The 25058-nt window shown below is 38.7% G+C and overlaps 1 protein-coding gene across 1 annotated transcript in view; it reads left to right on the top strand.

The window, feature by feature from the left end:
- The window catches only part of TANC2 (tetratricopeptide repeat, ankyrin repeat and coiled-coil containing 2), a 370144-nt gene that overhangs the window by 149472 nt on the left and 195614 nt on the right, over nucleotides 1-25058 (top strand). The window contains exon 4 of the mRNA XM_083378993.1: nucleotides 8018-8200. Coding sequence (XP_083235119.1) covers nucleotides 8018-8200 — 183 coding nt within the window. The remainder of the gene's footprint in view (nucleotides 1-8017; nucleotides 8201-25058) is intronic.

Raw genomic sequence — 25058 nt, 5'->3', positions numbered from 1 at the left:
CAGAGTTTTCAATGATACAAACAATTTTTTATTGAAAGGTAAAAGTTTGCATTTGGCATGCTTTTGAACAATTAATGTGATTTTTGCTGTTGTATGCATGCTGATAATTTGTCTAACCTTGGTTCATACTTTGTAAGTTTGAGAGCAACACATGCAGCATTCAGATCATCTGTCAGTCTGTTTCTGGTGTCAGATTTGATATGATTCAAAGCTGAAAACAGCTGCTCACAAGCATAAGATGATCCAAATAAAGCAAGGAAAGCAATCCCAAGTGCTTTCATTGACTTAAAATTATTTGGCAGAGAATTCGACATTTTAAGGATTTCATTTGCAGAACTTATTGTGCTGTCCCTTGTCATCACTTCTATCTTCTCAAGTGTTTCACGCAGGTCATAGAATTTATTTTTCCGGACAGAGCTTTCTGGAAATTCCAATAGCTCCATTTCCAGATTTCCTAAATCTAACCAGTGTAAGCAGAAAAGATCAAGTTCTTCAAATTTGGCTTTAGCTGGAGAAGTAAGAAAACACAGGATTGTCTCCATCTTATGGAACTGTAAAAATCTGTTACTAAAGTTCACCTTTGCAGCTGCTACAATGCTAGAAAATTCCTTGTAGATTTCCTGTTGGCTTGTAGGATTGTCTGCAAATGTTGTAAAAGTTTCTAAATCGTTTTTAGATTTTGAAAATATTTCAGCTGCCCACTTTCAAGGTCTCTTTCAAAAACCTGCAGTTTTCTCTCAAATGTTTTGATATCACAAAACATCTTTTCTGCTGTTTTCCCTACACCTTGTAATTGTTTGTTCAGTATATTGAAGTATAGTGTAAAACCTGTAAAAACATGAGGTTGATAAGCCAGGTCATATCAGTGAGCTGTGGATATTCCTGCCCTTTTTCAATTAATAAACAGCCTTATTTCATCCAAGCAGGCTACATATCTCTCTAGGACTCGTCCTCTGCTTAGCCATCAGACATTATTGTACATAAATAAGCAATTATACTGTGCCTGAACCTCCTCAAGAAGTACTTGAAACTGTCGAAAATTTGGAGCACGAGCCATGATGTAATTCACCATTTTTGTGACACCTTTGAGGACATCATAATTTTTTTTGCTGCATTCCCTAGCACAAATTCGTGATGTATAATACAATGGAACTGAATGACTTGATGTTTTGTTTCTTTAATAAAGAACTGTATGAAACCAGATGTTGCCCCCACCATAGAAGGTGCCCCATCACTAGTAATTGAAACCATTTATTCTGGTCTTATGTCTTGTGACAAAAAAGCCTCCATCACAGTATTGTAGATTTCTATCCCTTATGTTCTTTCAGGCAGAGACACCAGATCTTTCACCAGCTCTTCTCTCATGATGTCACCAACAGCATAATGCAAAATTACTGCTAGCCTGCAGTAATTTATATCTGTGCTTTCATCCAAGCACATGGAGTAACAGGCTGCTTTTTGTAAGTCAGTGGTGAGCTGCTCACTTGCCATATTTCTGCTAAGTGGCATCTCAGAGATGCGTTGGATAAAATTCAGAATAATCGTATTCATCCATATGCCCCCATCCTTGTACTGTATACTAACTAAACTGGGGCAGTTATTCCCAGATTTGGCGATCAGAATATTGAAATTATATTTCATTGGTATCAGTTGTAATGGGAAGAGCTCTCATTATATTCTCTTAAAATTCTAATCAATTTGCTATGCTGCTTTGAAGCTAAGCAATAGATATGTGTGTTTGTGTGTGTGTGTGTGTGTGTGTGAAAACCTTAGCTGCTCATTGTAATATATACTATTGTCAGCTGTTCTGTCACCTCTGTTAAGGAACATCCCTTCTTCACTAAATACAGATAGTGCTCCATTTACAATCATAAAAATGCTGCAATGGTCAATAGGTGTGAAAAAATATTTTAAGTCACTTTTTTCAGTACTGTTGTAACCTCAGATGGTCATTAAATGAATTCTTGAAAGTCAAAGACTACCTGTATATGCACTAAATAATACTAATCCAAATGCTTGGGTTAATTTATAGAACCAAACCCAGTGATTTAGTTTGCTACAACAGATTGAGCTGCAAAGTAGCCAGCCACAGTTAAGCTCAACATAGAAACTTGCCACTACTGTGTGCAGTCTAACCAAAGTAATTATGGCAAGTAAGCACAGCCCCATTCCTGCCTGCTACAGTTTACTGCATAAACTGTCAACGCTTGACAAGAGATGAAGAAGTAGCTATTTCATATATTAAGAAATTGAGTTTAAAGTTGGGAGGGGGGAAGAGGAGGATTGTACCTTCAAGGCCATCTGAAACAAAGAAGATAAAACCTTGGCGGGTTTTCTAACGGAAGGGAAACTGATTCTTTAAATTAATTGGAGAATATGGTTAATGACAAAATTAGAAAGGTGGAGAATTGTGTTTTAATATATTGCGCAAGGGTCGGAGATTTCAGATTCCAGTTTCCTTCGACCAAGCATTTGCCGGTGTATTAGGCTAATAAAGGACTTTTAAGGTAAACAATGCCTCAGAGTCACTTGAAAAGCCCATACGTTGGAAACTTGACATAAACAACCTCACTTCAGATGTTGCATTTTGGCATCAAGAGACATCCCTGTTGATGTGTGTATACAGAGGCATTTGTGTGTAGTCTGTAGAAAGGCTTCCTGGAATTCCAAACTAGTGGTGTGTGGTTGCAGCAAAGCTTTCATTTACAGTTCTATTCATAAAAGTCTGCAGTCAACTTCCACAAACTTTTGGCGGGATTCAGCTGCCTAGTGCTGCTGCTTGGGTGGCGAGCATACCATCGAAACACTTTCTTCATAGAGATGCTGGCTACATTTGCACAACGTTCTTAATTGCAGCTTATTGATTTAATGTTACCTTTTGGATTCAGAGGAAGCCCTGGATTAGTGTTTTTAAACCCACTGGGCACACCCATCTTCCCGGATTAGTTTATTAGTTACGCGTTGTTAAAAATGTACAAAATTGGGTTAACTTACTAAACTTTCAGCGAACATGTCATGCCAACAGACAATGCCGTGGTGCTCTGGTGTAGACCACAAAATACTTCGGTTGTCATGCTGCAGTTCTCTAGTGACACATCCAATGTCACAGTGGCAGTGAAAGCAACGAAAATGGGCACATTAAAACACCCAGCCGCCTCGCACCTTCACCTCTACGGCTGTTGATAACCGCTCCACGCACATATTCATGCATTGGCCGGCCTACAGCTTCCATGTCCATGATGACAAAACTCTCCCACCTCCCATGTAGGCAGCGGCTCTCCTGAGGTGAGCCTGTGTGCGCCTTCACACATGGTCTGGCAACGTGGAAGTACAAGCGTTCGGAGAGAAACTCCTTGAAAAGAAGAGCACATACATACTGGTATTCTGGTATTACCAGTACTTCTGGAAATGCATCATGTGGCCAAGGGACAAACTGCTGCATTTTATTGCCTTAACACAGTTTGCACAACACTGCAGAAGTTTTCTGCAGCTTTCAGAAGCTTTTTATAGCACTCTGCAACCATGGCTGCCATTTTGTCCCACTACCAAGTGGGCAAAGCAAAATGGCAGCCAGAGACACATGGCCTGCTCTACTTGTGCAACACAAGGTCCAGAAATATTGAAAGTTTTTTTATGGGAGACAGATGTCCAGGGAACTGGCCAAAACACTATGGGGCCATGGCGGGACAGGATTGGGGGGAGAGAGATGGGGTTCTGCAGCATCCCTGTGAATGGTTGTAAGGACAAATGACCAAGGGGGGCACTGCAGTGTCTGCAACTTTGAAATGGGGTTGTATGTAACTTTTTTTGAGGGCAGTCTGTCGTAATGTTGAATGGTTGTTAAATGACCTTTCATATTTGTAGGTTCTCAAGGACCAGCTAAATCTTTGCAAGGATTTGTCTTTCTATTGCTTTGGAGGATCATGTTGGTCTCTCAACTGTGTTGATCCATATGCCTTTAAATACTATAAAATAAATTCATTAGTCCCTTCTCTGAAATAGCTTGGATTAACTTTCTGGCCTTTCACCTGAAACTTCCAACTTCAGAGAAAGTACGCCAAGTCTTCCAATACTCTTTTCAGGTCTTCAAATGTCCCTTTTCCTCTTTTGTTACTAAGATGCAGATAGATCTTTGGAAGCAGCTGAGAATGTCAATGTATATCTCCTCCTTTACCAATTTCATTTCTAATGTGCACACAACCAGTCCACTCGACAGGCCTGTTCTGTTACTAAAGATGCCTATAAACTTTCTGGATTTTGGATTTTGAAGGTACGGTGGTATATAGTGGATGACCAGTTGACTCATATACCAATGCCATCTCTTCACATTCTTCAGTTTCCTAATAAATTTGTCGACAGGCAGAAGACTGACTCTGAAACAGAAATTGATAATTTTGCCCTTTCCCAGATTCTGTAGCCAATTTCAATGCTCTTTTTCTAATCAGCTCAGAAAGGATATGCTTGTTCTTCTCCAGGTCTGATTGTTGCCAGGGGGTCCTGTCCATACTTTGCTATGTTCCAATTGAACCAATTTATTTTATTTTATTATTTTTACTGGTATTCCCTGCTGGTGTCCCCCAAATCTTTGAAAAATATTTTCATATCTTGGAAACTTATGTCTTATGATCCAGTGTACAAATATTTGTAGATTCAGCTTTAGTTTTTCTCCTGGTCTCAGCTTGGTAGGTCCCCCTTTGATTTCAGCTACTGTAAAGTTCTTATATCTAGCTCATCTCTCTGTGCCTACAGCAGTATAAACACTCTCTGCCAGCATTATTGTACTCTGTATCTTTTCAAAGGGGAATCCTAGTCTATGGGTTGGGTCAAGGTATTACTTTCTCTAGTTATTCAAATACAATTAAATCTTTGTTACAGTCCTAGACCACTATATTATAGATTCAAAGACACGAGCCGTTGTCCTTCATGTCTGTCCACAAGGCTTCAGAAGGACACAAGTTCTAACTGGCACCACAATTATAACCCAAGCAAAGTCAAGGAGAGAAAGAGATTTCCTTGAGGCCTGGTTCTCTACCAACCAATCAGTGAACAGGGTCACTGACAGTTAAAAGTGCAAGAAGTAAAGGAAGCAACAGATAATATTGTGATCTTATCATCCATTATCTAGAACTATTGGCATTTAATCAGAGAAACTCTAATGTTTTCCTTCTACTTCTCCATCCTTCATCTGCATCTTTCATCTTATCCTAGACTTCTCTCATGGTGCAGATGGCAGAACTTGAAATTAATTTATACTCCACTACTATGTATTATCTTCTTTTTTCAGACTGTAGAATCATGAATGATGTTTAGTTTTGGCTCCTTTTTGTGCCATCTTGCTCTCATATGGTTCAGCAGAGAATCAATGGTTATTACTGGCATGGTACAGCAGATTACCAACATGATAATTACTCTTGACTGCATCATTGATCCTATTGATCCCATTGGTTATATCATTTATCCAAATCTCCATCTAATCCTTCATAATAGGATTATAATTGGCTTTTTCAGTCCCTCCCTTCCTACCCCCTTTGCTCACTCACACCAACCCCCTCCTTCCCTGACCTCTCTGCCCTTGCACAAAGGGACCCCTCCTTTCCTGGCCTCTCTGTGCTTGCACACATCCACAAGTGCTTTCCTTCCCCAGCTTCCTTGTGCTTGCTTGCTTGCATACACATGCATATACCCCGTATTCTCTCTCCATAGCCTTTGTGTGCTTGCACACACACATGCATCCTGTGCAATCATACCCCTGCCTTCCTGCATTTGCATACACATGCCATGCCCTCTTTCTTGTGCTTGTATGTGCGCATGCACACGCACACAAAACTTGCTTTCTTTTCTCAACCTCCCTATGTTCACACATATACATGCACCACAAACTCTCAGGCCTCCCCGTATTCACACATAGTCTGCACAATTAGGCAAGTGAATATTTTGACCAATATTTTCATGCATATTTTCCACCTCTAAGCTGTATAAACTTGAATGCTTAGTGGATATAAACATATCAGATGATGTGTATTTGTGTAATGAGGGAGGGTGTGCCTAAGGAGATTAACACCCTATATCAAGGTGTGCATAATTATTAGGCAGCTTCTTTTCCTCAGGCAAAATGAGCAAAAAAAGAGATTTAACTGATTCTGGAAAGTCAAAAATTGTAAAAAAATCTTTCAGAGGGATGCAGCACTCTTGAAATTGCTAAGATGTTGGGGTGTGATCACAGAACCTTCAAATGTTTTGTTGCAAATAGCCATCAGGGTTGCAAGAAACGTGTTGAGAAAAATAAAAACCCTGCCAAAGATTTGAGAAGAATCAAATGTGAAGCTACCAGGAATCGATTATCTTCCAGTGTTGTCATATTCCAGAACTGCAACCTACCTGGAGTGCCCAGAAGTACAAGGTGTTCAGTGCTCAGAGACGTGACCAAGGTAAGGAAGGCTGAAACCCAACCACCACTGAACAAGACATGTAAGTTGAAACTGGCAAGACAGGACCAAGAAATATCTGAAGACAGATTTTTCAAAGGTTCTATGGACTGAGGAGATGAGAGTGACTCTTTTGTCAGACCAAATGGATGGGCCCGTGCCTGGATCAGTAATGGGCACACAGCTCCACTTCAACTCAGATGCCAGCAAGGTGGAGGTGGGGTACTGGTATGGACTGGTATTATTAAAGATGAGCTGGTTGGACCTTTTCTGGTTGAAGATGGACTCAAAATCAACTCCCAAATCTACTGCCAGTTTTTAGAAGGCACTTTCTTCAAGCAGTGGTACAGGAAAAAGCCTGCATCTTTTAAGAAGACCATGATTTTTATGCAGGACAAAGCTTCATCACATGCATCAAAGTACTCCACTGCATGGCCAGTCAGTAAAGGTCTTAAAGTGAAAGAATAATGATATGGCCCCCTTCCTCACCTGACCTAAAACCTATTGAGAACTTGTGGTCCCTTCTTAAACTGGAGATTTACTGTGTAGGAAAACAGTACATCTTTCTGAACAGTGCCTGGGAGGCTGTGGTTGCTGCTGCACAAAACGTTGATCATCAACAGATCAAGAACTGATAGACTCAATGAATGGAAGGCTTATGACTATTATTGAAAAGAAGGGTGGTTATATTGGTCACTTTTTCTATTGTTGTGACTTATATGACGCTTAGAGCGCATTTTATGGCCAATTCATGCAAAACTCCACGTAATCCCAAAGGGTTTACATACTTTTTCTTGCAACTGTAATTTGGCCATGCGCTTTGCTGCCATTTAACATGGGTGCCAGTTTTCAGAATAATTTTTTGAGGAATATTTTCTTTTCTGAGATCTGTTCCAATGGTTACCTAATCTCAGTTTTGAACACTGATAAGATGTCATCTGAATCATGGCTTTCAGTATGAGGCAATATTGGCACATTTTTCTTTCCTCAGTATTTTTCCATTACTGTATAAATGTGCCATCCAGTACAACTTGTGCTGATCACTCATATACGTAACAGACAAAAGAACTGGTTTCTTACCTTTAATAGTAGTTCAGCTTAACTTGGCACAACCTCTTGTCTCCCTGGATACAGCTTGAAACAGTATCATGCTTTTATTTGTGGTGATAATTGAAACTGAGAGATTGGATAAGAGTCTCATTCACATATAATGCTATGAGATGAGGAGGGAAGGCTGTCAAAAATCTTTGTTCTGGAATATTGTGAATTTGCTCTTGTAGTTACAGAACCCATATATATCATACGTACATGATAAGCACTTGAATAACTACAGTTACAGGCAAACAGGTTATTTTTATGTGAACACAGGAATGTCCTAAAGGAAACAATAATTAAACTTGGATTTCCTGTACTATAGAATACAACTGACACTGTAAAGCTTTGTTTGTGGAATTAGTAGGATTTCTTAACAGATTGGGAAAGCAGTTAGCTTCTTAAAAGATTTTTCCTAATTTAGTGTAAAGTGTAAAATCCTCTAGATGGTGTCTGTACATTATTGTATTAATAACACTTTTTGAAATTATTTGTCTTAGGTGGCAGTTGTGCAGAGAACGATTGTGCTTTTGAACCAGAGTATGCTATCCCAACACTCACAGTGCCTGAAGGTATGCAGCACATTCGAATTATGGAAGGCATGTCCCGCTCTCTCCCATCTTCCCCATTACTAACACATCAATCTATCAGTGTTCGACTCCAGCCTATGAAGAAATTGACTGGTAAGGAATTTAAATTAATAAATTCAAATTGTTGAATAAAGATTCTCATCCTCAATTCCCCCTCCCAAAACTGCACTGATAATTGCCTGACTTCTGCAGCTTAAACTAACTAGAGTTATATTGCACTTGTTTTGTATCTGTTTTACTTCTGTCAATAAAAAAGTTGAAGAAAATAGCTATTATAATGTTTTGCTGAATGCCCAGTCAGTGAATGATCATAATTCTGATTTGATATGAATGACACAGTTTTGCGCACCTAAGTACTTCCTACAATAATAGGTAAGACCTGAAGGAGCAATGTTCATGATTCTAAACCCAGGTGTGTACATCACCTTGCTATCTTTGTGACTTGAATGTTCACATGTGAAGAGACAGAATGGGGGTCCCAAATCCCTTTCCTACAATGCAGTTTTCAGGGCTTATTCTTTGGAGTGATATCTTGTATTTGGAAAGCTCAGAATTTCAGGATATCCATAGTAACCATGATGCTATTTCTGTTTAGATGTGATGCGAGTCATTTAGCAGGGCATAAAGTAATTCTAAAAAACAGATAAAATTTTGAGTGAATTTAAATAAACGGGCTATAACCCAGTAGAATAGGTTGGGATGTACTATACTGCCGTAGTGGGAATAGCATATAACAATGAGACCCAAACTTTTTTTTTTCAAATAATCCTAAACCTTCATATAACAGTGATCCTGAATTATAATGGCCTGTAAAGCACTTCTGGCCATCACAAAATGTCCGGCAGTCATGTGATCATGATTTGGGCACTTGGTAGCCTGTTCACACTTATGATCAGTTGCCAAGTGTACTGTGATCATGTGATCACAATTTGCAATCTCGTCTGCTGGCTTCTCCAGGAACTCAATGGCGAAGCCATCAGGGAAGCTTGCTAGTTGCTACCACCTATAGAGAGAACTCTCTCATTTCTGGCGCTCTGCTGAAGAAAGTTGAATGCCTTTGGCTAAATTCAGAAACTTGCATCCCACCAAAGGAGTTCCTTTCCATGCATGACAAGGAGTTGGCTGGTAGCTCTTTTATCCAGAGCCTAGAGATGAGAAGGAGCCAAAATACTAGCAGAGAGGCCATGTGGGAAGGTAAGGGACACAGGGTGCCTCACATGGGTGGGAGCTGATGCAGGGCACATTTACTGTAAGTGTCTCTTTGCTCAGGAACTGAAAATCCTGCTTAGATTTCTGCAGAGATTTTTTTAGCCCCTGAGTAGAGCCTACCAGAGTTCCCCCACCTCCCGAGGAACTTTACACTCTTTACTGAACTTTATCCACTTAGTAACCCATAAGATTGGGAGTGCCAGATATATGGTTGTTGAACAAGCAGCCATGTGATGTCTCACTTAACGAATGACTTGCTCAGTGTCTACTTGTATTTTCTATTTTTAACCAATATGAAAATGCAATCCTCCTCCAAATAATTCCATTATATTGCTGAATAGAAACAAAGGGATTATGGATGGAAATAGTTGTAATTGTTACAACCAAAAAAAGAGGAAAAAAGTAATGAAGTACAGGTAGTCCTCGACTTACAACAGCTCGCTTAGTGACTGTTCGAAGTTACAATGGCACTGAAAAAAGTGCCCCCCCAAGCCACAGCTGAACAAGACATTTGCCTGCCCACCCGGCGGTGCTCTTCCTCCTGTACGAGGTTTTCATTGTTGTGAGCATTTCTGTTGAGGATTGGCAGAGGGGGTGGGGTGGGGTGGCGGTTGGTTTTTATTCCCCCCCCCCCCATCTGCTGGGTGGTTGCAGCAGGTTTTGGTCACTTCACATGACCCTGGGACACTGTGACAGTCATAAATATGAATCAGTTGCCAAGCAACTGAATATAAATAACAAGACCCTGGAGATGCTGCAACATTCCAATTGATCGGTGCTTCTTCTGTGCTCAGAAGCACCAGGATCAGTGTCGAGCTGAACCCTAATACTGAATATTAATTCAGTTAATTTAATTTTTTCCCCTTCTGAGCTTGGTCTTTTTTTGGCTTCTGGCTAGTGCATGTACATATACACAAAGGAACAGAGTAAATATTTATTGAGTAGTTGGAATGAAGAACGAAGGTTTTTATTACAGTGAGATTAGCAATCTTATTTTGAAAATATGGGGAGAGTCGATAGGGCACTAGTTTTTTGTTTGGCTTATATTTCTTTCTCTCTATTTTTCCCAGTGTGTTGCAGGATGGGGTGAGGTGGGATCATATTAATTTGGGCAGCATTGTCCTTTCAAGAAGATGATACATCTAAGGAAGCCAACATATGATAAATGTATTTTTAAGCTATATATACAAATTGAAGGAAGTTGTTCAAATTTAAAATCTGATTGAGGGTGATACACTCAATGAGAATAATAAAATTACTTAATTTAGACAAACAAATGTATTTCTGATAATTGAAAGGCAGATCAATGTACATGGATTTATCCTGTGCAGGATAGAATTATATAGGTAGTCCTTGAGTTACGAATGTAATGGAGGCTGCCCATTCAGTTTGGAATCCGAAAATTTATGGGAGTGAATCTTGTACCTAGAACAAGATTACTCCCTTGCTTGTTAAGACGCATGCAGCTTGTTAAGTGCACTTGAGATATCTCAGGATGGGGAAGGCCATGGAAGGCCTAATGATGGAATAGGCCCCCAAGGCCACCTTGTCCACTAAGATACCTCATGCTTCTCCCTCCCCTCGTTCCACTCCAGACTCACTTAACTTGCAAAACTCCTCTCTGCTACAGTTTCTTTTCCTTTGAGGGAGAGGAGAGTCAGTTTGGAAATGCTTTTCGCACTGACAATGGAAGTTCCTGGGTGCTATAATATTGCATGAGTTCAAAAGATATCATAGCTTCCAGAAGCTTCATTCGGTGTGTGTGTGTGTAATATTTGCTTCATTTGCTTGCCTATAGGGCAAAGCGTGGAATCAGAGTTGGCTGGGCGCAGGGACCAATGCTGTCTGTTGCCCACTGCGCTGCTCGCTCGCGTGTGCCGACTTAGTTTGAGGGTAGGAACAAAGCCTTCAACTGAGCGGGGAGGGATCACGGGGCAAATCCCGTTGTACCTGCGTCGAAGGTGCTAGTGGCAGCGGCAGCCACCTGAGTGGCCACAATCTCCTCTCCCCACCCAGACCGGCCAACCTACTCCTTGCCTGACCAGCCGGGAGCCCAAATCCTGACTTCTCTTCTTGTTTTCTTCCCAATTCAAGCAGTGGCAGCGGCTTGAGTTTCTCCACTCCATAAGAAAGGAAGAAATCAGAGGCGGAGAGCAGGATTGCTCTCAAGAAGACGTGGGTGCGCTGCTCACTCGTGTGCACCGGCCTTATTGAGAGCAATCCTGCTCTGCATCTCCATTTCCTTGTACTTGGATGGAGTGAAGAAACTCAAGCTGCTGCCACTCAAACACTTTTTATCTGAATGGAGACCTTGGGGAGATGGGGAGCTCCTTCTGTGCAAATACAACACTTGAAAATGCAGCAAATTGCTGCATTTTCAACCATCCCATTTGCTCACAAACGGAGCTCTCCATCTCCTAAATGGAGACCTTGGGGAGATGGGGAGCTCCATAAATGAGCAAATGCAACGCTTGAAAATGCAGTGATCGCTGTGTTTTTAAGTATTGCATTTGCACACAGAAGGATCTCCCCAAGGTCTCCGTTTGGATAAAAAGTGTTCCAGTGGTGGCGGAAAGAAGTTGGTGGGGGGAAGCAGGAGACAGGCATAGAGTTTGTGCTGAAAATGAAAGTTTCTGGGGTCTGTGATCTTGTGAGAGTACAGGCACACATTCTCTGCAAAAGAGCATGGGTGCCTGAACTCGCAATATTACAGCTTCCAGGAGCTTCCTTTGACTCTCCTCTCCCTCAAAGGAAGAAATTGCGGCAGAGAGGAGACAGATTTTCTCAAGGTGAGTCCAGGGCGGCAGGAAGGGAGGAGGAAGAAGTTATGGGGAGTGGAGGGGGGAACAATGAGTGTTGCAGAGCCTCTGCAGTCGTTTGTAAGGGTTCCATAAGTACTCTCCAGGTTTTAGAAATTTGTAACTAGAAAGGCCAAGCTAACTCCCACTTGGTTTCTCTTCAACCAGCAAGCTAAAATATTTGGTGAACCATTCCTTGAGGCATTAACTACTTTAGGTTAACCACCTAATGGTTGATGCAGGATATTGCCCTTTTTCATAGTTGTGTTTTTAATATATTTTAGTAGTATTTTATTTTTGTTAATTTCTTTGAGTGCCATCTACCCATCATAACTCCAGCTGCATCATCTTAGAAAGTAACTTGGTCCCATTTTCATTTCTATTACTATATATTCCAGCAACCACTCATTAGATCAGTATTAGCTGCCAGAGGAAGGTAGAGCCTAGCCAAGTTACATTCCCTTAATATTGATGTATTTGCCAATCTAACTAACAATCTCCTAACTCTAATTCTTTCTGAGAGTTATTAGTTATATTCTCTAGCATCCCTTCTCCCAGGAACAACCAAATTCTGGAGGCCAGGTAGAGAATTCATTGGAGAGTAAGGTGGCAGATATACAAACAGGATCCTGAATTTATCCTGATAGTCTACAACACAAAGAGACATTCAAAAGCTGTCATTGTAAAGCAGGATAGAGTATCCTAACCTTGCCTTTAAAATGGCCTATTCAGACCATTCTGCCACATTTTGAGAAAACTAGCAAACCTCCAAAAAGTAGAGAAGGGAACAAGGGGATTAGCCATATAGGACCTAATTCTCACTAACAGGGATGAAATGATAGAAGGTATTGAAGCCACAGGAACCTTGGGGAAGAGTGATCATGCAATATTAGAATTCAACATTATGCAACACAAGCAATAGAACACAGTCAAACTAGAGTCTTGGACTTCAAGAGAGCTAATTTCAATAAACTTAGAGACAGCTTGGGAAGGATTCCACGGATGAGAATCCTCAAGGGGAAAACAACTCAAGAAGCTTGGGAAATTTTGAAAAGTGAGATAAGAAAAGCCCAGTCTAGCACAATACCAATGAAGAAGAAAAACAACAGCTCTCAAAAGAAACCAGCATGGCTGCATAAAGAATTCTCTGATAAATTGAAAGACAAAAAGGACAAGTATAACAAGTGGAAAGAGGGGCACATAACTAAGTCAGAATATCAGCAAATAGCCCGAGCCTGCAAAGATGAAGTGAGGAAAGCTAAGGCTCAAAATGAACTAAGGCTTGTGACAAAAGTCAAAAATAACAAAAAAAGCTTCTTTCAACATGTATAAACCAAGAAAAAAGTCAAGGAAATGATTGGCCCATTAGTGGGAAAAAGTGGCAAGCAACAGGGAGAAAGCAAAACTATTTAACTCATTTTTTGCATCCGTCTTTACACCAAGGAAAAAACCAGCCCAACCTATTAAAAAACAGTACCATAAAAATAGATTAGAAACATAAGTTAAGATAGGCAAGAAAATGGTAAGTGAGCACCTGTCCAACCTAGATGAGTTCAAATCACCAGGACCAGATGGATTACACCCCAAGGATCTGAAGGAACTGGCAGATGTGATCTCAGAACCACTGAACTATATTTTTCAAAGATCCTGGAGCACTGGGGAACTACTAGAGGACTGGAAGAGTTCCCATCTTTAAAAAAGGGAAAAAAATGGATCCAGGAAATTACAGACTTATCAGCCTGAACTCAATACCTGGGAAGATTCTGGAAAAGATAATCAAGCAATGAATTAGTGAACAAACAAAGTCATTACTGAAAGCCAACGTGGGTTTGTCAAAAACAGATCATGCCAGACAAATTTTATTGCATTCTTTGACCAAGTGACAAAATTAGAGCAATGCTGTGGATATAATTGATTTGGACTTTGGTAAGGCATTTGATAAAGTAGATCACAACCTACTACTTGATAAGATAGAAAAATGTGGGTTAGACAGCATCACTACCAGATGGATTTGTAGCTGGCTGACCGGCCATGCTCAGCGTGTGGTCCTCAATGGAACTGCATCTACATGGATGGAAGTGAGTAGTGGGGTGCCCCAGGGCTTTGTTCTTGGCCCAGTGCTCATCAACATCTTCATCAATAATTTGGATGAGGGGATAGATGGGAAACTTATCAAATCTGCAGAAGACACCAAGCTGGCAGGAATAGCCAACACTCCAGAAGACAGGCTTAAGATACAAAAGGATCTTGACAGACTTGAACATTGGGCACTATCTAACAAAATGAAATTCAATGGTGAAAAAGTAACGTTGCAAAGTTGTTGCAAAGTTGGCAATTTTGATTGTCAGTAGATTTTTGTATCTTTGCTTTCATGGCATTAGTTTGTAGTGCTTGTTCTTGAGCAGCCAGTATTAAGCCTTCTGTTTCTTTCTTGATGGTTCCCATTTTAAGCCATGCACCACAAGATTGTCACCCTCTCATTCTCAACAACTTTTTCAACCCTATGTTCCCATGACTTTTCAGATACAGGCAAGTTGTATTTTTTACACAATGCCCAGTGGATTAGTTTAGCAACTTGGTCATGTCTAGCTTTGTAATCAGTTTGTGCGATTATGCTGCACTCACATATTAAATGTGAAACAGTTTCAACTTTGTTATTGCAAAGTCAGCAATTTGGATTGTCAGTAGATTTTTGTATCTTTGCTTTCATGGCATTAGTTTGTAGTGTTTGTTCTTGAGCAGCCAGTATTAAGCCCTCTGTTTCATTCTTGATGGTTCCCATCTTAAGCCATGCCCATGTCAAGTTGTTATCAGATTTTCCTTCAATGTTTTTCAAATGCTGTCCATGCAAAGCTTTGGTTTTCCATCTATTTAATCTGTTATCCAGCCATTTTTCCTTATGTTTTGCTTTTGTTTCTGTTATTTTTAGAATGCTCTCTATTTTCACAGCCTGCAGGAATTTTTCTGTACTTTGATTTACATAGTCATTCAAACTTTGTTTTTCTTCTTCTACAGTTTGGTGGATTTGCAGTAGCCGTCTGCCCCCTATTATACTTGGCAGGTACAACCTGTCGATGCCACTTCGTGGATGTAGAGCGTGGTGCATATTCAAAAGTTTATGCGTTTTCTGGTCTAGGTGTTCCAATTCAGCCAAAGTCTAGTTGATCATTTCAGCTGGTAGTGTATCACTGGGACTGCCCATGTATTAATGGCTTTAATTATATTTCCAGCATTCAGCTTTGATTTTAGTATTTTGCAGACTCTCCTGATGTATTCCTTTTGTGTTGACTCTTTGACTTTTTCATTCAAAATTTTATCTGCTTCCAATATGCCTACATATTTGTAACCATCAACCTTTGCTAGTGCTTTCACAATACTTCCGTTTCCTAGTTCTATTCCTTCTATTTTTCCCATTTTTCCTCCTTGCATGAATAATATATCACATTTTCCAAGTCCAAAGTTCATTCTGATGTAGCTGCTAAACAGTTGAACTGTGCTGAGTATTGATTCAAGTTCAGTGTGGCCTTTTGCATACAGTTTTAAGTCATCCATATATAGTAGATGGTTTATCTTGCCATGCTGGCTTGAGATGTGGTATGCCAGTTTTGTGTTTTGTAATATTATTGTCAATGGAATTAATGTGATGTTGAATAGTAGTGGTGAAAGTGAGTCCCCTTGGAAGATTCCTCGTCTGATGTTGATTTCACCAATGTTCTCCCCATTTGCTGTTAGAACTGTTTTCCATTTTTGCATATTTGCTTTCAAAAATGTTCAGATATTTTTGCTGATTCCAAAGTTTTCCAAACACGCATTAATCCAACTGTGATGCAATGAGTCAAATGCTTTCTTGTAATCAATCCACACCATATTTAAATTTGTTTTTCATCATTTTGCATTTTTAAGTACCATTTTGTCAATGAGCAACTGATCTTTTGTTCCTCTTGGATTTTTTTTAATTTCCTTTTTGTTCTGCGGGATACAAATTGTTTTGCATCAGATGATTGAATACTGAATTTGCCAGTATTCTTGTAAAAAGTTTGAACGTTGTTGGCAGACAAGTATTTGCGTGGTAGTTGCTTGGTTCTGTGTTCTTTTCAGGGTCTTTCATTGTCAAGTATGTTCGACATTATTATTATTATTATTATTATTATTATTATTATTATTATTATTATATTCCTAAGTTGTCGCTACATCTGTTTGTTGAACTTTCTGCATCATCTCCTGCTCTTTTGCTTATTTTCCCTTTCCTATCCTGGTGAGCCCAATCAACCTTCACAGATGCCCTACTTAAACTTAACTTATACCTATTCTTAACATGCTTATCCATCTTCTGTCCTGACAGTATATGGCATATTCACTGATGTTGTTCCCCTGTCTCAATTTTTCTTTCTCTTCCTTCCACATTAATTCACAAACATATAAACATTAATTTACCACATTATTCTATCTACCACTTTCTCCCTCTTCTCCTCCTTTTCTTTCTGCAGAATTTGCAAAAACTTTATATAACTTTTTAGTCTTCAATTTTATGACTGTTCATTTAATGCAGAGTGGGCAATTAATTTTCTCAAGGGGCCACATGAGAAACTGGGACTGTTGTGTAGGCCCAAACCAATAGGGGTATGAAGGTGCACAGGCACCAGTGGTGGGATTAAATATGTGAACAACCGGTTCCCTGTGTGGATGCCGCTTCCAGAAGTCCATTCTGGACCTGGGCAACAAAAAATTAGCTACCGGTTCTAGTGAACTGGTGTGAACTGGCTGAATCCCACCACTGACAGGCACACATATGCACACACATATGTATATTGGGAAAAAATAGCAATTGTATTGTGTGCATGATGTACACTAATTTACATTTGATTTCTAATGTCCAATTGATCTCACATGGGCTAGACAGGGACAGCCAAAGGGCCAGATGTAGCTCTGATCTGATTTAAACGCCATTCAAATCTATGGTGACATTCAAAAAAGTGACTTAGTCCTTCCACTTATGATGAGTACAGTGTCTCCATGTTCATACAATCAAAAATGTGGGTGCTTGACAATTTGTTAGATCATATATTCAAGTTTATTTATTTATTTATTTTATTAGATTTATATACCGCCCTTTCCCGGAGGACTCAGGGCGGTTTACAGGGCATTTTAAAATCATACCAATACAAAATACAAGTTAAAAGACAAAGTTCATGTGATTACCATTTGTTACTTTCCCAGGGGGTTTCTGACAAGCAAAGTCAAATTCACTTAATGACCATGGCAAAAAATCATCATAAAATTGGACATGAGTTCCTTAATTACCATATCATATAATGATGAAAGTTCCTATGCCAATTGTGGTTGTAAGATCGGGGCTACCGGTAAAGCTGCCCAGAAACAGATATTGTGAAAAAAACAAAAATTGTCCCAGCTGGAAGCAATGTGATAATTCTTCCCAACCTATCTATCCCAGTCACTGGAATCCATTGTTATTAAAATGCAAGAGGCATTTCAGCTTGATCCCATAATTATGACTCTGGGCTATTTTCTTAGAATACTGCAGAACAGTTTTGTTTTTTATTTCTGAAATGATGATGATTTAGATCCCACATTTCAGGATTCATAACATTCCACAGCAGAAAAAGCATCAGAAGTCTTCAGAGAAAATCATTGTGTCCATCTGTGTTCTTATATCTTTTCTACAGTGAAGTACATTGAAATGAAATCAAATGCAAATCTAAAGTCAATGAATGCAGTATGTAATGTAGAACCTGGCTCAGAAAAATATTCTGAGCCAGGTATAAGATTGTGGCCAAAGGCAAAGTATCCAGCAGTAAAATTTGCCTGCTCATCCACAGAAATACACTCTGAATTGATCTAATCATACAATTTATTTTAAAAGTGTTTACATATACATATGTAATAATAATAAATAAATATACACTTTTATGTAAAGTGTTTATGCAGTGGTGGGATTCAAATACCTGAACAACCAGTTCTCATATTTGATGTAGGTAGGCCTGGGCCTCCAGTGCCTAGAACGGACTTACAGAAGTGGCATCATGCACTTCCGGTGGGCTGTTCTAGGCCTGGGAGGCCTCCAATGCCTAGAATGGACTTCCGGTAGTGGCATCCATACACTTCCGGTGGGCTGTTCTAGGCTTGAGAGGACTCCTCTAGGCCTCCGAGACCTAGACTGGACTTCTGGAAGCCAGCCGGTTCTCCAAATTCAGGTAAATTTAGCTACCAGTTCTCCCGAACCAGTGCGAACCAGCTGAATCCCCACCACTGTGTTTATGTTATATTTACTATATGGTTTAGAAACTGATTAGCCATTAGTTATCAGATAAATCTTAATTGCGTTTTTGCAAGTGGGCATTATGATACGTAAGTTTTAGTCTTTTGGTATATACACACTTGCATCTGTATACTATAGGTAAATAGTGAACTTTATGCAGGAACCCACCATTCCAAATTACTTTATACAGTTGCAAGAAAAAGTATGTGAACCCTTTGGGATTACGTGGAGTTTTGCATGAATTGGCCATAAAACGTGCTCTAAACGTCATGTAAGTCACAACAATAGAAAAACACAGTCTGCTTAAAATAATACTACACAAACATTAGCTGTTGTCATGTTTTAACTGAACATAAGATGGAAACATTCACAGTGCAGGGTGGAAAAAGTATGTGAACCTTTGGACTTAATAACTGCTTGACCCTCCTTTGGCAGCAATAACCTCAACCAAACGTTTCCTGTAGTTGCAGATCAGACCTGAACAACGATCTGGAGTAATTTGGGACTGCTCCTCTTCACAAAACTGTTTCAGTGTAGCAATATTCTTGGGGTGTCTGATGTGAATTGCTCTCTTAAGGTCACGTCACAGCATTTCAATCGGGTTGACGTCAGGACTCTGACTGGGCCACTCCAGAAGGCGTATTCTGTTCTGTTGAAGCCATTGTTTTGTTGAATTACTTGTATGCTTTGGGTCATTGTCCTGTTGCATCACCCATCCTCTGCGGAGCTTCAGTTGGCGGACAGATGGTCGTACGTTTTCCTGCAAAATGTCCTGATAAACTCTGGAATTCATTTCCCCATCAATGACAACAATCCGTCCAGGCCCTAAGGCAGCAAAGCAGCCCCAAACCATGATGCTCCCTCTGTCATGTTTTACAGTGGGGATGAGGTTTTGATGTTGGTGTGCTGTGCCTTTTTTTCTCCACACATAGTGTTGTGTGTTTTTCCCAAACAACTCAATTTTGGTTTCATCTGTCCACAGTATATTTTGCCAGCAGTGCTGTGGAACATCCAGGTGCTCTTTTGCAAACTTCAAACGTGCTGCAATATTTTTTTTTTTGGACAGCAATGGCTTCCTCTGTGGTGTCCTCCCAAGTACTCCATTCTTGTTTAATGATTTCCTTATTGTAGATGTGTCAACAAAAATGTTAGCATGTGCCAGAGATTTCTGTAGGTCTTTAGCTGACACTCTAGGATTCTTCTTTACCTCATTAAGCATTATGCACTGTGCTCTTGCAGTCATTTTTACAGGATGACCACGCCTAGGGAGAGTAGCAACAGTGCTAAACTTTCTCCATTTGTAGACAGTCTGTCTTACCGTGGACAAATGAACATCAAGGCTTTTGGAGATAATTTTGTAACCCTTTCCAGCTTCATGCAAGTCAACAATTCTTGATCATAGGTCTTCTGAGAGTTTTTTTCTGCGAGGCATAGTTCACATCGGACAGTGCTTCTTGAGACCAGTAAACCCAAAACAGGTGTGTGTTTTTAAAGGACAGGACAGCTGTCAGCAATACATCCAATATCATCACACTGATTGGAGTCAAGGTTGGCTCACTCCTGGCTCCAATTAGCTCTTGGAGAAGTCATTAGTCTAGGGGTTCACATACTTTTTCCACCCTGCACTGTGAATGTTTACATGTTATGTTCAATTAAAACATGACAACAGCTAATGTTTGTATAGTATTATTTTAAGCAGACTGTGTTTTTCTATTGTGACTTACATGACGTTTAGAGCACATTTTATGGCCAATTCATGCAAAACTCCACGTAATCCCAAAGGGTTCACATACTTTTTCTTGCAACTGTAAGTCTTAGCAGTGATTAAAAAAATTAGTGGAACCAGGCTTAAGTTGTTTAACAAGGTCTATTATTTCAGAACTTGATAGGACCCAAGTAGGGAGGGAAGTCTTCTTTTGTGTATAGAATTGTAAAATAACCCCCACATCCTCCCTCACCCTCTGCTGATATGAGATAAAAGAATGAAAGAGAGTTAGTGAGATAGTAAGGATGTACTTGTGGTTTTGATCTATGTTTATGTAATTGCCTGAGAGTAAATTCATGTGATCACTGGAAGAGTTTCATGTCCAAGCTTCCCACTAGAAACAGGATCTCTAAAGATCATGTTAAATTTGGCCCTGTATGCTTTTCATTTTATTTTCTACTCTACAACTTTCAGCAACGGATACTCTAATGTCAGACATAGACTTACAATGGCCATGAAATCAATAAAACCAATTCAAACTTTTTGTGACAGTTTTAATCCCATGCAGTTTGATGGTGCTTTTGGCAGTTCTGATTAGGAAGATTGTTAGAGAATTAATTAAGTAATTAGATTCACCATAAAAAGTATTATTCTAAGAGTGCCATATGATTCGTTGTTAGCCATCTCACTGCAACCACTGGCCACAAATTCTTTGATTTTGAACCTGGCCCAACTGGAACTTGTCTAACATCTGGAGATAATCTGATCCTGATAAATACAATTCTAATCCCACTATTAATATCAACATCTCCATAATTGGACTCCAGTATCCTAAGGATGACTCATAAATGGTAGTCTGAATTTTCATCTAACAGAAAGAACACCATACAGCAATATCAGTAATACAGTGTGCTGATAATGAAAAATACATGGAAATTTTTATCACAAATCCTAAAAATCTGCTTAAAAGTTTTCTTGTTTGACCCTTAGTAGAGAAAAAAATAATAATTTAAAAAGATACAATCCATTGTCAGAGATTGACATTGATTTCAATATTATACCATATTTTTTTGGGCTAGCATCTATGTGTCCATGTGTCTATGTGTCTTCATATTTCCATACATTCCAAATACTGGGGATGTAGATAAGAAGAACTATGCATGTTTAATTTGTAATGCTCAATCCATAATCAATAGCAATCCTGTTGACTTCAGTCTAAAGTGCAGCAATTGATAAATACAAACTATGTGTTCCATTTCCTAAATTATCAAGTTTCCAAGATTTCTTAAATTAATAGAACCTGTACAGAAAAGTGTGGTTCATACAATGTTTCATTAATCAGTTTAAAGTAAAAAAAAATAAAAATTTTAGGGTGCAGAATGTTGGAATATTGGAAAATGCAAAAGTTGTGTCTTCATTTACAAATTCCTGATCTGAATGTATTAAATATTTAAACCTTATTGTATACCTTTTTCACACAGTTGGCAGCCTCTTCTTGACTCTTCTATATTGGATACACTCCAAATATTCCTACAGATTGTATTTTGCATTTCTTGCCAGTTTCATCTCATTCTGAGCTTTTGTTTCCTGACTTCCTCTGGTATGGGATTGAGTTACAATTTTGTATGCTGTTTAGTCATAGCTCTTGTTTCCATTTTTTATATGTTCCCTTTTTATTACTTAGCTCCTCAGTTAGCTTGCTATTATGAACAAGCCTTTTAAACTTTTGCTTTGGTCATCAGGATAGATTCTGTGTTTGCAGGATCTCGTTTTTTAGGATCTCCCACTGTTCTTGTTTATCTTTCATGATTTTGTTCCAGTGAATACTGTCTGCCATTTTTTGTTTTTCATTAAAATCTGTCTTTCTAAGTCTAAAGTACACAACTGGACTTCTCTGTGTTTCCCCTAGTTATCATGAACTCCAGCATGGTCACTTAAAAAAGTGAAAAACGATTTGTTCAGATGGGAGAAACTACAATTGTCAATGCTGGGGAGAAAAGTGCCTATAATGGTTTTTTTGTTTCAAAATCCATGTAGAAGATTTTAAAGATTAAATACAATTGAGAGTGAGTTTTTTTTTAAATTGATGGACAAATAGTTGGAAAAAACTCATGGAGCTTTATTTTTTTACATGATAATTGCAGCAGGATTATTGTATACAAAAAAATGGAAATTCAGCACAATCCACAATGAAAGAATAGTTGGTGAAGATGATTGAACTTGCTGAAATGGCTAAATTGACTTTTTTGATCAGAAAAAGACAATATCTATGTTAATTTCTAGCAGAGACTTTTTGTGTGAAACAGTATAAAATAAACTTATGATTTATGGTTTTGATGATTAGACATGATAATTGCAGAAAAATAGTTATCTTGCAATCATAGAGTAACAGTAAATTTATAATTATAATTATAACTGCAACAAAGAAGTTCAGAAGCTATTTCTTTGTATCTTTTTTCTCTCGTTCTCTTTTTTCCTTTCTTACACTTTTAGCTTTCTTTTTGGTTTCTTTCTTTTTCTTACTTTATATTATATTAGTTTGTAATAGTTTTAAAAAATCCTTAATAAAATTACCGGTATATAAAAAACTAAGGGAGAGATTGCTGACAATGATGCAAAATATTTTAAGATTTAAATGACTTTTGAGTGCTCTAAGCTTGGAAACAAACTTAATTCTGAATATAGGATAAAATGGGATATTTTATTTTATTCCATGTTGTTTTTAGTGTTCTAGTTGATTTTTTGTTATTCTTCTACCATGAATATTTGGGGGGGAAAACTGATAAAAAGCAGACACACATTCTATCCCTGGTGCCATTACTTATAGGTAATTGAGAGGAGGTGTGGTTTGGAGGTGAAGGTGGATATGTTAAGCATATATCACTCCCTACTCATGAGATAAATTTAATACTACTTTTTAGGTTTTTTTTGTTATAGGAGTTGTATATGAGTTGTCTCTGTATGTTCTATTTTCATTTTCAGGCAGTTAGCCAAATACAATAATATGCAATTTGTATGTGTACTATAAATATGATTACCATATTATAATTTCAGATTTATGATTATTTTTAAAAAAGAAATCATTTTATTGAGTTTTGAAGATGAGCAAAAATGGTATTATGAACCTGTATAACTTACGAAAATACCTTAAACTTAAGGGCATTTTTGTAGTTACATTATTAATAGGCAGTCTTGAAGTGAAACCATTTCTGTTGCTTCTTTGCTGAATTCACTTTCTTTGCTGAGTGTTTTCATGGCTTCTACTTGCCAAAAAAAAGAAAAAAAGAAGAAGAACCAAAATTCTGGTCCCAATTGTGCTTGTAAGTCAAGGACTACCTGTTCTTTTCATTCATATTTTTCTTTGCTTAACAATTTGAGTTACTTTAATTTAAGATTGTATTTAACTTTACAGAAAAGTGGTATGTACATACCAAAAATAATAAAATCCAAGTGAATTTTAAAATCCCTTTAGTTATAAAGACTTCCTGTGGGAAAATTCATCATCATCGTTGTCATCATTGCCATCTACTGCAGGATGAATACCCCTTCAGCATGTTTCCAATCTATCTGATCATGAGCTTTCTTTTGCCAGTTGCCCCCACAATACTTGCTAATGTCATCGTTCTATCTTGTTTTAGATCTCTTTCATAGACACTTTTTATCAAGTGGGATCCATTCTATGACTGCTTTAGGCCACATGCCATCAGTTCTTCTTGCTATGTGATCAGCCCATTTCCATTTCAATTCTTTTGTACCACTCTTAGCTTTTATATCAGTTGTAAGGTTAGTGTCCATGTTTCACGGGCATATGTTAGAGCATGTAGTACACACTGATTGAAAACTTTTCAGGCATAGGAGGTGTCAACTTCCCTCCGCCCTGTGCGTTCCCACAGAGAGGGCCTCCTCAGGGTGCCACCGGTCAGAGAATGTCGGCTGGTGGCCCCCAGGGGGAGGGCCTTCTCTGTGGGCACCCCGGCTTTATGGAATCAGCTGCCGGTTGAGCTCCATATGGCACCTGACCTTCGCTCCTTCCGACGCGGCCTGAAGACCTACCTATTTGAGCAAGCCGGCCTGGCCTGATGGGGGATGTGCTGGGGTTTTTATTGGGTTTTTTTATTACTCTACTGTTTTTAGCTCGGGCTCTTATTTAACTCTTTTTTAATTTTTGTATTTTGTATTTTTTATGTGCCCTGTTCACCACCCTGAGTCCTTCGGGAGAAGGGCGGTATACAAATATAATAAATGAAATGAAATGAAATTGTTCTTGAAAATTACATTAGCTTGCAAAATGCCTGCCAACCACATTTAACATGCCGTTCAATTTCCTTTATTGTATTGTAACAATTGAGATCAGTTGGCCAAGATATATGTAGTGGTCTACTACCTCCAGTTGTTCTCCGTATATATAATATTTATTAAACATAACCTGGCTCTTTTTCAGGTTTATTTATTTATTTATTTTGCTTTTGCTACCAAAGTTTTTATTAGGGAACCAATAAAAACAGTTGTCAGGCATAGATGTTATCCTCACACATTTGCATCTGAATCAGCAAGATTATATGAAAGAAAATGATAAGCTGTAACTGGTGATATTATGAAGCAAACTTTGCCCTTCTGTATTCCTGGGTTTACGACTAACTCCATAATGTATGTTCTATGGTTTGTGATACACTTTTAATCAGTCACTCCATTTCTCTCTAAAGTTCCCTTTCCACTGAAATAAATAGCCCTGTAATTTCATGATCCACATTTTAACATTTTCCGGTTATATCATATAATTCTTTAGCTTTACCAATTTTCAGTTTTCTCACGGATTTTCTTTTCATTCTTTTCTTGAACACTAAGATGTAAAGATGTAATTCAACTGTCGGACATATCTTTTTCCCCCTTCCTAGTGTTTTCCCACAAGTGTAGGGATTGGATCAACCAAGTGTTTTTTTATTTTTTTATTTTATTCAAATA

Source organism: Vipera ursinii (genome assembly GCF_947247035.1).
Source record: "Vipera ursinii genome assembly, chromosome: Z".
Taxonomy (NCBI): domain Eukaryota; kingdom Metazoa; phylum Chordata; class Lepidosauria; order Squamata; family Viperidae; genus Vipera; species Vipera ursinii.
Note: the sequence above shows the minus strand (reverse complement) of the source record. Positions and strands in the feature narration are given on the sequence as shown.